The 16,147-nt window shown below is 34.1% G+C and overlaps 1 protein-coding gene across 2 annotated transcripts in view; it reads right to left on the bottom strand.

Moving 5' to 3' along the window:
* Positions 1-16,147, bottom strand: part of TAF4B (TATA-box binding protein associated factor 4b) — a 157,546-nt gene that overhangs the window by 62,636 nt on the left and 78,763 nt on the right. For both annotated transcript variants that reach the window (XM_074276957.1, XM_074276965.1), the window contains exons 11-13: positions 14,486-14,616; positions 10,681-10,806; positions 6,716-6,772 (exon numbers count right to left, since the gene is read on the bottom strand). In XM_074276957.1, coding sequence (XP_074133058.1) covers positions 6,716-6,772; positions 10,681-10,806; positions 14,486-14,616 — 314 coding nt within the window. The remainder of the gene's footprint in view (positions 1-6,715; positions 6,773-10,680; positions 10,807-14,485; positions 14,617-16,147) is intronic.

Below are 16,147 nucleotides of genomic sequence, written 5' to 3'. Positions count from 1 at the left end.
CAAGAGATCATTATACACGGCAATAAGAAGCCTATTACAAAGATCAATTCTGATGGCCATGGCTCTCTTCAACAATGAGAGTATTCAAACCAGTTCCACTTGTTCAGTGATGAAGAAAGCCATCCACACCCAGAGAAAGAACCATGGGAACAGAGTGTGGAACACAATATAGCATTCTCACTCTCTGTTATTTGCTTGCATTTTGTTTTTTTCCCCCCCAAAGTTTTTCTTTTCCTTCCTTCTTGATCTGATTTTTATTGTGCAGCAAGATGATTGTATAAATATGTATACATATATTGGATTTAACATGTATTTCAACATATTTAACATGTATTGGACTACCTGCCAGCTAGGGGAGGAGTGGGGGGGGGGGGGGGTAGAAGGAGAAAATTTGGAACAAAAGGTTTTGCAAGGGTCAATGTTGGAAAAATTACTCATGCATATGCTTTGCAAATAAATAAATAGATAGATAGATAGATAAATAAATTTTAAAAGAAAAAAAAGAACTCGGGGTCAAATCCACACCAGAAAAACAATGGGAAAAGTATTTCACTCTGTGAATGAGAAATTAAATAAAAAAGTCAGTATTAAAGTCTAAAAAGTAATAATATTAATTAAACTCTGGATTTCAGAGTGAATACAACTCATCGGTAACTATAGTTGAACACCCTGCTCAAGAAAATCCTTCCTTTCTCCCTTTTCCACCACATTTTAAAGATTCTTTTAAGTACTTATATGCAGACTCTTCACATTTAAGGTGGTTCTGGAATGTCTGATACAAAACCATTTTGAGACATTTGTTTCCCAATCTACCAGTAAGGGAAAGGGACCTACATCATTCAAGTTTTGACTTTAATTTACTTAAAAATATTTCTACAAAGGAGAGTTCTGCCCAAGCTACAAAAGCCTAGGCTGTATACCAAGGTCCCATCTTAAAAGCAAGGCCTAAACCAAAAGGCCAAAAAAGCAAAAGCAAAAACAAAACAATCCCTAAATGATAAATCTAGAAGCAAGAAAGTAAATCATTACCATACCTTTCCACCAATTAAAAGGTCAAAATAGATCAAAGGCAGCTCTTTAGAGGGGAATATAAAAGAAATGGAATGGATGATTAGAACTGCATTATACACTTTGAGGCTAGTGCATGAGATTATGCAAGCCTGAAAGATTTATCCACTTCCTATAAGGAAGCCTGCCTCAAGGACCAACAATACCCACATGGCATCTTCATTAGAACCTAGTAGTTGGCCACAAAACATATATTCTTGTGGAAATGAATAAAAAATGACAACAAATACACGTAAGCTCATGCACTGTTATTCCTATGCTCAGGGAAGGATAATTATGAAGTTGATCTCAAAACAAAGACGGAAGAGATCTGATCATATCCTCACCTTCATAAACACAGACATGATCCTTGCTATGAACTAAACAATCATTACACTGAAATATTACCTCACTATTTGCATTAATTTATCCCTTCTTTAGTTTAAAATCCCATATTTATTGTAAATAAGTTTGTAACATTAAACTGTCTTAACTGAAACTACATAATTTATACTAGAAAATCATAATGATTGACTAACCTTAAATTAAAAAAATTTAAACTTATACAAATAAGTTACAGAAAGTCACTATCTACACCCTCTCAAAAAAATTCATTGAAAACCTATATGTAACCAGAAATTATCTTTGAACTCTCAAAATTAATCATTAGACAAATTCTTTATACTCAACCAATTCATAGCCTAATGATTTCCACAAAGAAAGAAAAGTAAATTCCCATGACAGAAGGCCACTGGGAATGAAATCTTGAGTTTTCTGAACTTCTGGAGACTGAACATGACAGTAGTGATGTTACTTCATCAAGGCTGTCCCTTTAGCCCGCTTCCTCAGTTCAAAAAATGTTCCTTCACTCTGCCTATCTACTGAAAGGTGTACGCCACAATGTTGATGCACATTCCCCCTCTCCCTTTCCCTAAAACTAGTGTGATTTCATTCATTCCAAATATAGCTTCAGACACTATTTTTCTTCAGCTCCCTCACTTAGAATATACATATGCACACGCTTTCCCTTTCCTGTGTTATTCCTGTGAAGAATAATTTCAAACATAAACCTATGGGTTTAGCAAAAAAAAAAAAAAAAAAAAAAAAAAAAAAAACAACAACAACAACAACAACAAAAAAACCTCTCTTATTATTGTAATTATAACAACTGGTATTTCTTCCTACTGATTCTCCTACCCATTTACCCCCTATACCCCACTGCCTTCCCTAGAATAAAAATATCAAAAGAATCTTGATCCCTGATCATCTACACTAGGGGGAAACTTATCATTACATTTAGGAATACTTTGAGCCTACTATTGCAAGAAGTATGAAAGTCCCAAATGAAATGTGGTTATCTTCTTTTTCATGAAGCATTAACTCAGCTAAACAGGAGGTATAGCCAAATCAAGCCTCCATTATGTGTCAAGTCTCCAAATAAGATTAAATGAAATTAATTAGCCTCTGAAACTCTTCATTAATATTTAGAGAACTCGAGTATCAACTGCTTATTATCAGGTAGGCTACAAACACTGAAATTTGAAGTATCCTGGTTTTGCTGTTTTAAGCTTAATGCAAAAGTCTGTTTGGTGGTCAGTTATTAAGCAGCACTTGCCTAATTAAGAATGATAAATGAACCAAGATCCCACATGACCGTATTTTTCTTTATCTCATCCTCAGTACTTTTGAAGGAGGGGGGAAAAAAGATTAAAGCCCCTCCCTACTTTCTTCTTTCAGAAGATCAGTGTTTTGAAACCTTTTCATCTCTGTTCTACTACAGACATATCCTTTTTATAGCCTGTGGTCTCAAGAATCTCTCCTCTCCATAGTGCATTAAATTTGAGTGCTAGAATTTAGTTTTTAATGAAAAATTTCATTTTGCCCTCTTCAGTGTTCCATGGCTTTAGGCCCACTCAAAACTAGTGTAGAGTTTAAACACAGATTGTTACAATTTAATAGCTGGCCTATTAAACTAACAATGTTTCATTGACTTTATCTTTTCTAATCTCATCTTAAAAATATATACTCTTCCCTTTCTTTCCTAGGTCTTTGCCTCTGTTCCTGGCCTTATGGTCCAATACTTTTATTTATTATTTAAGGCTTTTCTATTACTTTATATCCCATGTTGTCTCATGGTTTACATTATTTAACTTTTCATACAGCATCTTTTTTGTAGATTAAGACTCACCCCCAATATTTCAGAGCAAAGTTTCTTATTTCCTAACTGCTTTAAATACTTGATATGCATTCTTTCTTCATTCTTAACTCTGACATTTCATGGAAATGGGAATACTGGGCATCGATATATGGTTATTAGATTAATTCACTGTCTCAGTATGCACAGATGCAAAACATATTTCCTAGGGGAGGAAGAAAAAATCCAAAGAGAAATAGGGATTCACAATATAACACATGACTAAGAAATTTGAATGTCTGAACTCCAGGGCCAGATGGCATGCACCCCCAAATTCTGGAAGTGTATATAGAACAAGAGGGGAAAATATTGAGAGTTAGATGTGCACTGTGTATCCAAGATTAACATCAAATACGCCTATAGCTGCACTGAATGCTGATGTGACTCTTCTGAAAACAGAATCTGGCAATTAGTAGATCTATTTAAAACTTTGTGCAAATAAGAGGTCCTAGTGGGGTGTCAGCCCTTATGTTTTAGGGAAACATTCAAGGAAACTGTACTATAGACTGTCTCTTTTTGTATCCCAACTCACTGTTGAAAAAATCTTTACCTAAAAAAAGATTTTTTCAACAGTGAGTTGGGATAGAAAAAGAGGTGACAACCACTTGAAATTTTAAGGAAATGTTAAGGATAACAAGCAAAATTGCACCAATAAAACAAAACAAAATACCCCTCCCCCCAAAAAAAGGTCACCAATGAAGTCTGAAATATAACAGCTAAACTACAGGGACACCCACAGACAATATAGTCAGACTACAAGAACATTTTCAAACAAAAGGGCAACCTACAAGGTCAATAAGAATAGTATGTGGCATGAAATACTTCAATGGAACAAGGACTAGCTAGAGGCAAACCTAGAAGAAATCTAGAAAGAAAAAAAAAAAAAAAGAATGTGTGATGATAAATTTGTATAGTCAATGGAAAAGAAAAGCTCTCACAATTTAGTACAATTTATCCTTATAAAAAAAACTAATCACCACCAACCTAGTTTCCACTCTCCCAAAAAAGAAAATGGTGAATTGCTTCAAAAAATGCATAGGAAGAATAATCAAGCATTAAGGTACATGACAAAAAAAAAAAAAAAAAAAAAAAAAAAAAAAAAGAAGATCTTTAATCAATGAAGTATAATTATAAAGTCAGGTTTTTAAAGAGGTTATTCATTTTTTTTCTAGGACAAAAGGCTAAGTTATAAAGTAACATTCAAAGGTAACATATAAAGGGAAAGATTCTACCAAACTTGCTGGGAGTTCTAAGAATTGTTACATAAATTCTCCAAACTTTTCCAAAGCTGAATCCAATGTAATGTTACTGTTACCATTAATTCTATTCCAACACTGTCATCCCAAACAGCTACTTTTAAAAAATAAAAACACCACCTCGTCACAAAAGACTCAATAAGTCATCCTTTGTACCTCTTGAGAACAAGAGATATCCTTTACTGAGTATGTCCTGGTATTCAAAAACTTGGAGGGGACAACAACAAAAATTAGCTTCAAATAGATTATTATCTGCCTCTACCCCAGTCTTTCTCATCTGTGTGCCTCTCTGTTTGAATTTCTTCCCATTTTTGCAAAGACCAAATAAAATGCTACTTTCTCAGTTCATTCCCAGTTAGTAAGAATTATATCAGGCCTCACAAAGCTATCTTTTTTGTACTTTTCTAATATGCTTATTTGTGCATTATTTCTATATAATGAATATATGCCATGTACAATATTTTTAGGATGTTATTTACTCTCGGAAAAATAGAAGGTCTAATACCTTCTATCGACTGAGGATATTTTAAAAATTATTTTCTCAATGCCATTACACCTGGTACATTAAAAACTCAAAGGGAAATAATTAATCTAAAATATATAGGTGCTTATGCAAACAGTAGAGGCAATGAGATCTTTAAGGATAAGAAGTAATCAATTTGTCATTTTCTAGAAATGAAGAAGGCAAGGAAAGACAAACTTTAACCTAAATTTTAAAAGTATAAATTCAATTTAAGACTATAGTAGGGAGGTAGTCCCAAAATAAAGTCACCATGACTTAAATAACATTGTTCAAGTAAAAATGGCATTGGAATAAAAGTAAAGTCAATGGAATTTTAAGCTTAAAATAAAGTGTTCCTCCTATTTCATGGTTCCCCTTTCTTGAAAAGCTCCTTACTTAATCATCTCTAGTAATTCAATTCCAAATTCCTTTACCCCCAAATTCACATAGTTTCCCCTTCTACTTTACAGAAAACCCACCACACAATTCATTGCAAGAATATCTTACAAGATTTCCATTTGTTTTGCCTCAGCTCCTACATTAATCCAAACAATAAGGGCCTTTAAAACATTCATAAATAACCTGCTGCTGCTGCTGGCACCTAGGAGCCAAGTGCAGCAATGTTAAGCAACAACAAATTTCATAGTTCAAGAGGCACAGTTAAGGAAAAAGGTTGCTCAGAAAATCGCTCTCATTTAGCACAAAGATCCTTAAAAATTGCATGAAATCAGTCAAGTAACTATAGAAACCAATTTCTTCAGCTCCATATCACACGTCTCACACCTCAATTGTCTTTATTATCGTCTGCTGTCAGATCCTTAATCAGAAATGTGAACAGGCTTGATGATTTATTCAGCAGGGAAAAGAATCTGTAGGTCAAGTGAAAAATTTCACACACACCCCCATACACACACCACATCTTCAACCTTAGGTACTTTCATTTCATTCTGTTCCCAGTAGCTCTGGGGGCAACTCCAGTGAGATCCAATATTAAGGCTCAATTAAAATAAGCTCCAATTAGTGGAGCTTTTTTCTCTGAGGCTAGAAAAGTCAGGAAATGGATATTGGGAAATGTAAAAAGTCAGCTACTGAGAGGAGGCTGCAGACATAAATGAACTTATTTGTTGATTTCTACAGTTGCTATGCAGAGGCCTCTGGGAGTAAAAGCTTAACCAGTCTAAGCTATAAACTAAAACCCCTGCAGCTAAACATGAACTGTGTGAAACAAGGGCTCCATTCCAGAACAGAAAACTGCTGGGCCCAGAAAATTAAAAGCCAGAGGCATTTTCCATTTAAAACTAAATCCCAGTACCGCCTCCCAGCCAAAGAATTATAAGCAGTATCAGATTTACAAAACGAACAATTACCCTGGAAAAATGTAGCCTATTGTACAGTCCCAGATGCTAAATCTCAAAAGTTTCCCTTTTTTTTTTAATCCCACATTATATTCCTACCAAGTGCACTGCTATACTTTACAAAGAACCATTTCTAGACAGGCCTGAGCCTTGGAAATAAATTTTAAAAGGAAAGCTCATAATTCATTGACCTTATTTGAAGTACTGCCCTTGCCTGTGGCAGTTCCTGTCCTTCCCCAAGGCCTCTGCAAATGGTATGCCACAGCAAAATAAACCCTGACCTAATTGCTGGCAGGCTAGCACTGCTGCCACCCTTCTCTGAAACACAAAGGCAATGAGCATAGTGAGCTCTAAGTCTTACCTCTTTGGCTTTCTGCTTTAATCGCAGCTGCTCTGGATCTTCTTTATTAGAACGACTCTATCAAAGGAAAAGAAAATTGTAATAGAAATTACAGCATCTAAACACCAAGGCAGCCGTTAAATATTTAATAAATGACAATTTTCTCTTGTGATTGAAAATCCTAGCTCCAGGGACAAATACCAGAATACAGGTTTGGTTGCCCACCCCCACGTTCTTCCCCTTTGCTCTTAACTGGACCTGCTGCTGCTATTACTACTGCTGCTGTTCTATCCTGGAGGAAGCTTATGCTGAAAGTGATGCTAACACTGTCAGTCAGGTACAGTTGAGGCATGACGTTGTTCATGTCAGAAGCTGACATCAAAAACAGATGGTTTGAGAAAGGGAAAGAATAATGGTTTCAGACTCAAGAACCCCAGCTACACTGCTGATGGCCTACTGAAACCCTTTTAGGAACATGCAGAGGAACTCATAAGCTGTTGTAGCATTAAGTCAAGACCAGAGCTGGCTTCTAACAAGATTTCAATCTCCTAAAAAAAAAAAAAAAAAAAAAAAAAATCATGCCTATTTGGACATGGAAAGAAAAGGAAAATTAATCTCAGCATGAAAATTATAGGAACCCTTCCTTATTGGTTTAGTAACCCATCAGGGTCAAAATTCTTCCTCATCTATTCAACAAATATTTGTTAAACATATACTATGTTTCAAGCAAGAGGCAGCATGATCTAATGGCCAGAGAGTTAGCCTAGAAGGCAGGAAGCTCCAGGATTCAAGTCCTTTCTGTGTCACATAGTAGCTGTGCAATTCTGGACAGCCACTCATATCTCTATGCTCCAGGCAATTCCCCTTTTCCAATGTAATCAAAGGCCTAGTTCCCTCCCCTCATTCCTATGCTAGGCATTTCAAAAGACTTATTTAAAAAGGAAAAGCTGACCCCTATGCTCTTACAATTTAGGAAAGGACATAAAACAAGAACACAGGACAGAATGTGCAGTAATTCCAATGGACTCCCAGCTTCTTGAGGAGATATACTGTTTTCATTATTTTTTTGTGCCCTCAGTTCTTAGGACAGTATCTACACAGAAAAGATGCTTAATAAATGCTGATTGAACTACAAAGAACTATGGCACTACAGTGCCATAAAAATGGATCTAGGGGCTTTAACTGTGAGCATGCTAGCTTAAAAATTAGTGCTATATTGGGGTAGCCACCACAACCTACCCCAAAGCTAAAGTAATCTTGAAATACATTGAGAGGTATAGGTTAGGTTTCAAGAAGTGCTCTTCCAACTCCACTCCACCATCACCAGACCTTATTTCAGCATGGTGTTCAGTTCTGGATACCACTATTTAAGGACATCAAAGCTGTTCAGAAGCAGCATAAACTGTAGAGTATCTAAAGGAGGGCAAACAGAATGGTGGAGAGCCCTGAATCCATATCATAACAATGAACTGGGCATGTTTAGACCAGAGGAGGCTTGGGGAAAATAGTAGTACCTAAAATATTTGAAAGGGTATCATGTGAAGGAGGCATTAGATTTGACTCCAGAGGACCAAATCAGGAGAAATGGGTGAAGGATATACATAGGTATGATGTATGATGATCAAGAAAGATGTCCTAATAATAATGTTGTTTTAATAATAGTTTAGACTGTTTCAGAGGTTTCTCTTCCTATTGATTGGATAACTAATTGTCTAACATTAGATCCCTTTCACATATGGGTTGGAGTAGACGGCCCCTGAGGTTCTTTCCAACTCTCCAATTCTGTGATTCTGAAAACTGTACAAAGAAAGCTATGGGAATGTTGCCACATTTCACACAAAAAAGAGTAACTCCAATTAAATTCTATCGTTAGGGAAAAGGATCTCTTCCTGACTCCAACAGGCACCAGTTCATAACCTGACAGAATGCATTTAAATATACACAAATATATTCACCTTGAAAAAGTTATCCAACCCATATAAATCAAATTTATTCTAGCTATGAAATTCTGCAACCACTAACCAAACAAAAATGTGAAGTGCTTTGTTGTACATGTTTAACTGCCACTGATTTCACTGTGGCTATTTGAAAAAATGAATTAAGATTTAAGATTACTGTAATTTTAAAAGTCTTCATCAAGTAACTAGTAAGAACTCCAATTTTAGCTACAAATCTAATTAAGATAATTTTATTTCAAATCTAATCAATACAAATACATTTAAATATACTCAATAAGTCTAATAGTAAAGAAAGCATTACAGATCTGTGATTGAATGGCAGTGTTGGCACCTCACTCTACCAATGTAAATCACAAATGATCTGCATATTGCCACAGAGTAACAAAAGCAGAATTTGAACCCAGGCCTTCTCAATTCCAAGTCCAACATTATCCATATAATAAAATACTTTTTAATTATCTATCAAGTTGAAAAAACCTGGGTATTTCAGTTTAGTGCTACTTCAAATGAAAGTTTTTCAGTATTTTGGAAATGGTTTATTGTTTATAATAGGTCTGTTTTTCCTACTAGGGAGATGGGGGAGACACTATAATTGGTCTGTGCAACAATATTTCCTCATCATAATGCAGTATTTTGTATTTAGATCATGTTCTAAAAGTGATGTTAAAAGCCTTAGAGATATTAAATCTTACTGGAGTGCATCACAGACAAATTTATCTCCAGACTAAATATAAAGAACTGAAGTGACTTGTTCAGTCACAAAACAATCAGCTCGAAGAGAGCAATTTAACATTAAGCCAATAATTCTCAAATTTATCCTCTAAATAAAGATCTACTTCTGAACTGCCATTCTTTAATCCAATACCCACACTCCCCTCAAAAAACTCTGGTGAGAGACAAGGTAAAAAAATGTTTTTATTTTTAGGATTTCTATACTGTTAAGAATGAGAAAGAAATTGTTACATTTATAATCACACAATTATAATCTCAAAAACAGAAGGAACTCTAATGATCCTTTGCTTGTAACACCTCATCTTTTCTCTGGCCAAGAGAACTGAGGCTAACAAGAAAGGATCAGTGGGATAGTGGACTCTTAATAAAAGCAATAATGGAATTGAGGGATAAGAGAAATGAAATGTAAAATAAGCCAATGGTTGTGACAAGAAGGCTAGATCATGAAACTAATCAGTATACTATTGAATAGTATAGTATTGAATAGAATTGAACTTGGAAGCTATTATCCCTGCAAACTCTGCCAGTCAAACAAATAAAATGCTCCTCAAATCAGCAACTCAAGAAAGGTTTGGATGGGTTGGGTTAGACTAGAAGATTGCAGTCTCTTCCAATTTAGATAAAGTTTGAAGGCACTTTAGAAATTCCTCTCATTTTATAGTGGGGAATTGAGAACCAAAGAAATTAAGGTTCCACGTAGCATAAGAAGTCCAATACAACTTTAACATATTTAACATGTATAGGTCTACCCACCTTCTGGGGGAAGGGGTGGGAAGGAAGTTGGGACAAAAGGTTTTGCAATTGTCAATGCTGAAAAATTACCCTTGCATGTATCTTGTAAATAAAAAGCTGTAATAAAAAAAAAAAAAAAAAAAAAAAAAAAAAAAAAAAAAAAAAAAGTCCAATACAATATTAAATAAAAATGACTGCTTTTTGGCTCTTAATATGTTATGTCATTTCTTCTATTGTCAAGTATTTTTTCTTCCTTGGTCTCCCCCTTTTGTTCCTTACTCTCCAGACTTTTTTCTCTCAAATTCAGCTTTGACATATTCATACTACAATACAACACTACAAATATTATGTCTCAATGGATATATTTCTCAACAGATTAATGTGACTGCTCCTACTACAGTCAACCATGCAGATTAAACTGATATAAAATCAAAATATCACAGAAAGATTTTTTTGAGACAAAATAGGCATATTTTATTTAACATAACTAAGAATGCAAGCAATCAAATAAATCCCAACTTTACCATCAAGTCACATTTACTGCTAAGAGAATTAAGTCCCCACCTTAGCTGCTCTGAGCAACATCTCTCGTTCTTCTTCATCCTTTCGTTGCTTTTCAATGTGATCCAGCTTCTCAAGAAATCTAAGTTGTGATCTGGTATCACTAGACATGACATAATTTTCACTTTCCTAGAAAGAAACAAACAATGGTTATAGAAACAAGTCCTATTTCATATAGATAGATCTTTGGACAACAAATGATTTTAATACTAATATAGCGGAAGAGATGTATGTGAAAGGAGATAGTGATTATATATCTTCTACCTTCTACCATGATGTTTTTTAAATATCTTCCCTAGAAACAGAAAGGTAATTAAACAATTAATTTCCCCAAAAAAGTTTAGGTCAAATTAATAATTTCTTTGGCTAAGTCTTAAAACATCAAAATAAGAAAATGTTATCAATAAAAAGTTGAAAATAAGACTGAGCTATAGACTACATAATCTAAATTATGTGATTTATTACTTAACATTCATCAAGTTTTAAAGAATCATCTATCCCATGGTTAAAAATGTAGAAAGAATGAGGAGAAAGAATAGTAATAGAAAAAAGATAGGAAATAAACACTTTTCTTAAAATTATTCTGACTATAGAATGGTTTCACATATATACCTGTATAACTGTTCCTTGTAATTTAAATTCTTTGTAAAATTCAGAATAAAGCAAAATTTATTTAACGTTATAATTACAACATTGGGTAAAAACTTAACGTAATCTGCATATAACTGAACAGTTAACATTGAAAAATCACAAGAAAAGTTCCACTGACTCAAATACTCTGGGTAAAAAAGCTCTCTATATTTAGTATTTTCTAAATTTTTTCTTGAACACTATTACAACTTCACATTTTCCTCTGTCTTTTTAAAGGTGGAATGCTAGATTAAAAAAAAAGTTATTTAAAAATTATTAATGTTAACTCATTCTTTAATAATGACCTTTATAGAAAATTTTAAAGACAAACAATGCTTCTTGAAATAATTAATCCACAGCTAGATATATATTTAAAACCGCTTAAATTCATAAATATCTTTGGTGCCCATCCCCATCTTTCTTTCATTCTTATAAGGATTTTCAATTAGCCAGAGAGGATGGAGAAGGAAGGGAGTTTCATATGGCCAGAATTCTCCTTTTAAAATTAAATTTTTATTGTTTGAGTTTAACCAGATCAAAAGAATATTACATACTTTAAGAAGAAAAGATGTAACAGTACTACTTATTTTGCTAAGAGTCTAATATAAAAAGAATCTTCATATGTTTCATAGAGTTAAATAATACAAGTTAAAAGTATGGAATAAATTATAGGCCTACCATAGAAGTATATAAACAAAATCACTAGTGGTTTCTTAAATACCTCATCTTTACCCATTTTCATTTTCAGACACTCTGGAGATAGTTTACTGACAGGATTTAATTTAAAATGGAACACAACATACTAAATGAAAGGGGGCACAAATCAAAAAGTTTTGGCCCAATCTTTTTTACATGCTGAGATTTCTCCTACTCAAATACAGTTGCCCCTGGCATAAACCACCTTTATTTACTTTTCCAGATGTTTCTTCCACAGATGAGTTCCTCCCTTTCTTCCTACTGAGTCTCTAACCTTTTAAATACCTAGCCTGACCTCACTACCTTCCTTCCTGTCTATCCAGCTGGTGGACCCAGCTGAATTTTTCAGACAAAAACAGGGGGAAAAATAAAAAAAAAGACACACTTCACCTAATTTTAGGACCACTCTACATTAAATACTCAACTAAGAATAAAAGAAATGACATAGACTGGATGCTATCAATATCAAGGAAGCAAACTATATACAACAAAGGAAATATGGCATTTTCCTATTGAGAAAAAAAGTGAACCAATTCTCCAGCAAATAGCTTGCAGACAAGGTCACGGGAAACACACCCGGCAGCAACAGCAATAGCAAGTTATATGCCTTGAACCTCCAAATGTGTGGCTTGCTGCCTCTTTACAGTGTTTTATTTACACGAATAGGAAGCACTGCGAGTGAACCTGGGTTTAAGTATAGAACTAAAGAGAACAACCCAAGTGAAAGAAGAAATTAGAAAGACGAAATGCCAGCTGTAGTCAGTAATAGAATTGTCCCTTCAGAAATGTGGCAAATATCATTAGAATGACAGAATGGACAATTTAGGAAAAAATGATGATTCAGATGAGCTTGATATCAAAGAATTCAAAATCGAAGACAACATGGGTAAATTAAGACAAAGGATTATGTAGTAAGCTGTCTTCTCTCCACCTGAATAGCTCCTTTTATATGGAAACAGGAGGAAATGAGATAGCTGTATGGGGCAGCAAGGTGAGAAGGCCATAATCTTTTTCCTAATGAAGTCTTTTAAAGTAAGGTATATGTTAACCAGCTCACCAAGGGAAGAATAAACTCTACAACAGGTTCTATTGGCACATAAAATAAGTTCCAGTCTAAAAACGGCAAGCAATAGCACACTGAACAAGATTTAGAATGCTAAACATGACTTTCTAAAACAAATCCCAAAACTTCATCACCAATTAGTATTGACAGACTATGTTAAAATTTATACAAGAATAATCCAATGAAAATGGGGCTACACTGATGCATGCAAATTTAAAATAATAATACAGCTGCTTAAAAAAAAAAAAGAATTAAAAAGAATAAACATTGCTCAAAAATGTAAAAAGTAACAAACTTTAGAAACTGAAATTGTTTTTTAACCCATAGTGGGGGACCAAAAAAAAAAAAAAAAAAAAAAAAAAAAAATCAATATAAATTATGCTTGCTTTTCAAGATAGACTAATATCAGAGGCTTCACATGTACAACTTTCAGTTCAGCCGACAACCAGAAGTATACAAAGCTTCACTCCCTGGGGCTCTGGAAACAATGGTCTTGATCCCTCAGGTTTTATTTTTCCAGAGCCTTTTCTACTGCTGAGTTCATATGGCTGGTATTCAGCCCAATGAATTTTCACTAAAAAATTATGTTATTTGAAGACCTCAGCAACAACAATCCAATCTTCCCCAAAGTTTAAGTGAAGTAGAGAAGTAGGACAATTACTCCAGGGGACTCACCGGTGGTGTGGCAGCTGATGTTCCCCTGAATTCCTCTTAATCTACGGCTAGGGCATCATGGTGGTGACCATACTACAAAACCCAAATGTTTTAACATCTTTCAGCTCAGCTTTTTCTTATCCACATGCAATCTTACTCCAAATGCACTTACTAGCATTCCTTGATGTAGGAAAAGAGATAGGCTATTATCTATTACTCACCACCCAATCATTTCTTCCTCCCCAAACTAACAACTGCCTCTAGTGCCTTTATCTTGATAATGGCTAGTGTGAGCACATCACCAGGGACACTACGCATTTGGTTCTATGATTTTTACAAATGCAGACAGTCGCATTCACCAGGGACATCAGCTTTCATTCAGTGAGCTCCTGTGCCTTATATTAACAAGGGATATGAATGATAAACCATGGTGCTACCATTTTTACAAAACAAAAAGGGAGTCAAGCATGGTACCCTAATTTATTTCCCTTCCAACACAAACCCTTGGATAACAAATTAAATGTTAATTTTATTTTTTCCACGTGTACATACGTTTGCATCTTCTGGATTATGAAAACAATTAAAAGTATGAAATATTTTACACAAATACCAACTACAGAATAATTTAACCTGGCTACTTTCCTTAAGATATTTAACTATGAAGACATACAATAAATGGACCTTTTAATATGGGAAAAAAGGGGAAAAAAAAAAAAAAAAAAAAAAAAAACTACTACTCAGAACTTCCTTAATGATTTCCTTTACCTTGCAGGTTGTCATTCGATGTTGAGCAATTATAGTCAGTTTTTCTATAAGGCCTCGTAATCGCTCCTGTGTAGCATGGGAGATCAAGTTCACAACATCAGAGTTAAGTTCCATAATGTCATGCCTTTTACCTGTGGAAGCAGAGAAAATCCATTACATGTTTTAGCAGTAGCTGATAATTGAAATAATTAGCACAGCAGGTATTCTGTTCCCCCTGGAAGTCATACCCATTATGAATAAAGGTTTGGAGATTATGATTTTCCTGGTAAAGTCACAACTTCAAAGATCTTAGACATTACATTAATAAAACTTAGCCTGAAGCTTCAGAAAATATAGACATTGTTTCACTTAGCCCCTAGAATCATTCTCCATGCAAGGTCATTTATAGGACAAAGTTAATAAGAACACAAATCAAGTCTAGTCTTCAAGGGGGAGAACAATAACTGTAGAAATTAGTGACATATTCTGTTAATTTTAGTAATTTTTAAAATAGAAAATTGCATTGTTCCCTGTTTAACACAGTACTTGTTAACAATTCATGCTATTTATTTCAACGAATTTGGAAATCTATTCTTTCTACATGTTTTTAAACCCTATACGTTTTTTGCACAGAAGGACATTGTTTCTTACAAGTAACAAGCAAGCTGATTACCGATTTATATACAGTATCAGGTACCAAAGTATCAACTTATGTGTCCTTTTGAAAAATCTCTTATCTGTGTAAAGGTGTTACTAACCCCTTTCTTTGTTATTAAGAGAGGAATGGCAAAATTCCTTGATTAAATATGGAAAGTTTCATGAAAACAACTTGAACTGCATACCCAAAGGCAAAATATTACTTTAATGCTTCCTCATTAGTGGCTAAAGAGTATTTTTGAAGTGTGCATCCACCCACATGCACTACAAAACCTAAATAAATTCATGAACATATAACTGTAGCCAAATAAAATCTTTTAATTATACTGACAACAGTGTTTGATTTTTGGATATAGCCAATATGAAAACTTGAGTATTTTGCTCGAGTATGAGGGATTTGTTTTTTCTAAGGAGAGAAAACAAATACTTACTAAATATGGAAAATTAATTAATTAAAAATATAACTATGTATGTGATCATGCAAACAAAAGATGAGACAAATTTTCTCACCCAAGGAGACAGACCATTCAACTCTTTTAAAACTCTTTTCAGTTATAAGACAACATTTGAATACAAGACAACATAAAAGACATCATGGTAGATGTTTGGAATTCAAAAAACAAAAATCAAATAGTTTGTACCTTCAAAAAGCTTATATTTTTTTGACATGATCATTTAAAATATTGACTTTTACTTTGAGTTTAACAAAGAGTTATATTAAGCAGTTGTTTGAGACTGTCTCCACATTTTTAAAACCACAAAATGTTTAATTACCTCTTTTCAAGCTGAAAACCTATAAGCTAGACAGTGAGAGCAAGGTTAGAGAAAAGGCAGCTCTGAAAAGTCCAGTTTCCTTTGCAGGAATCTGAAGGATATTGTCTCTCCCTTATGAAGTAAGATAAAAAATCCACTGTCTACAAAATCATACTTCGATTGTATGGTTGTGATCAAAAGACTAATTAATCAGAGAACAAGAAATGAAAGGAACCTGAAAGGAACCTGAGATTTAGTCTAATCCTCTTTCAT

The sequence above is a fragment of the Sminthopsis crassicaudata genome, chromosome 1 (genome assembly GCF_048593235.1).
Source record: "Sminthopsis crassicaudata isolate SCR6 chromosome 1, ASM4859323v1, whole genome shotgun sequence".
NCBI classification, from domain to species: domain Eukaryota; kingdom Metazoa; phylum Chordata; class Mammalia; order Dasyuromorphia; family Dasyuridae; genus Sminthopsis; species Sminthopsis crassicaudata.
The sequence above is the reverse complement of the archived record's forward strand: the minus strand, read 5'-3'. Positions and strand labels throughout refer to the sequence as shown.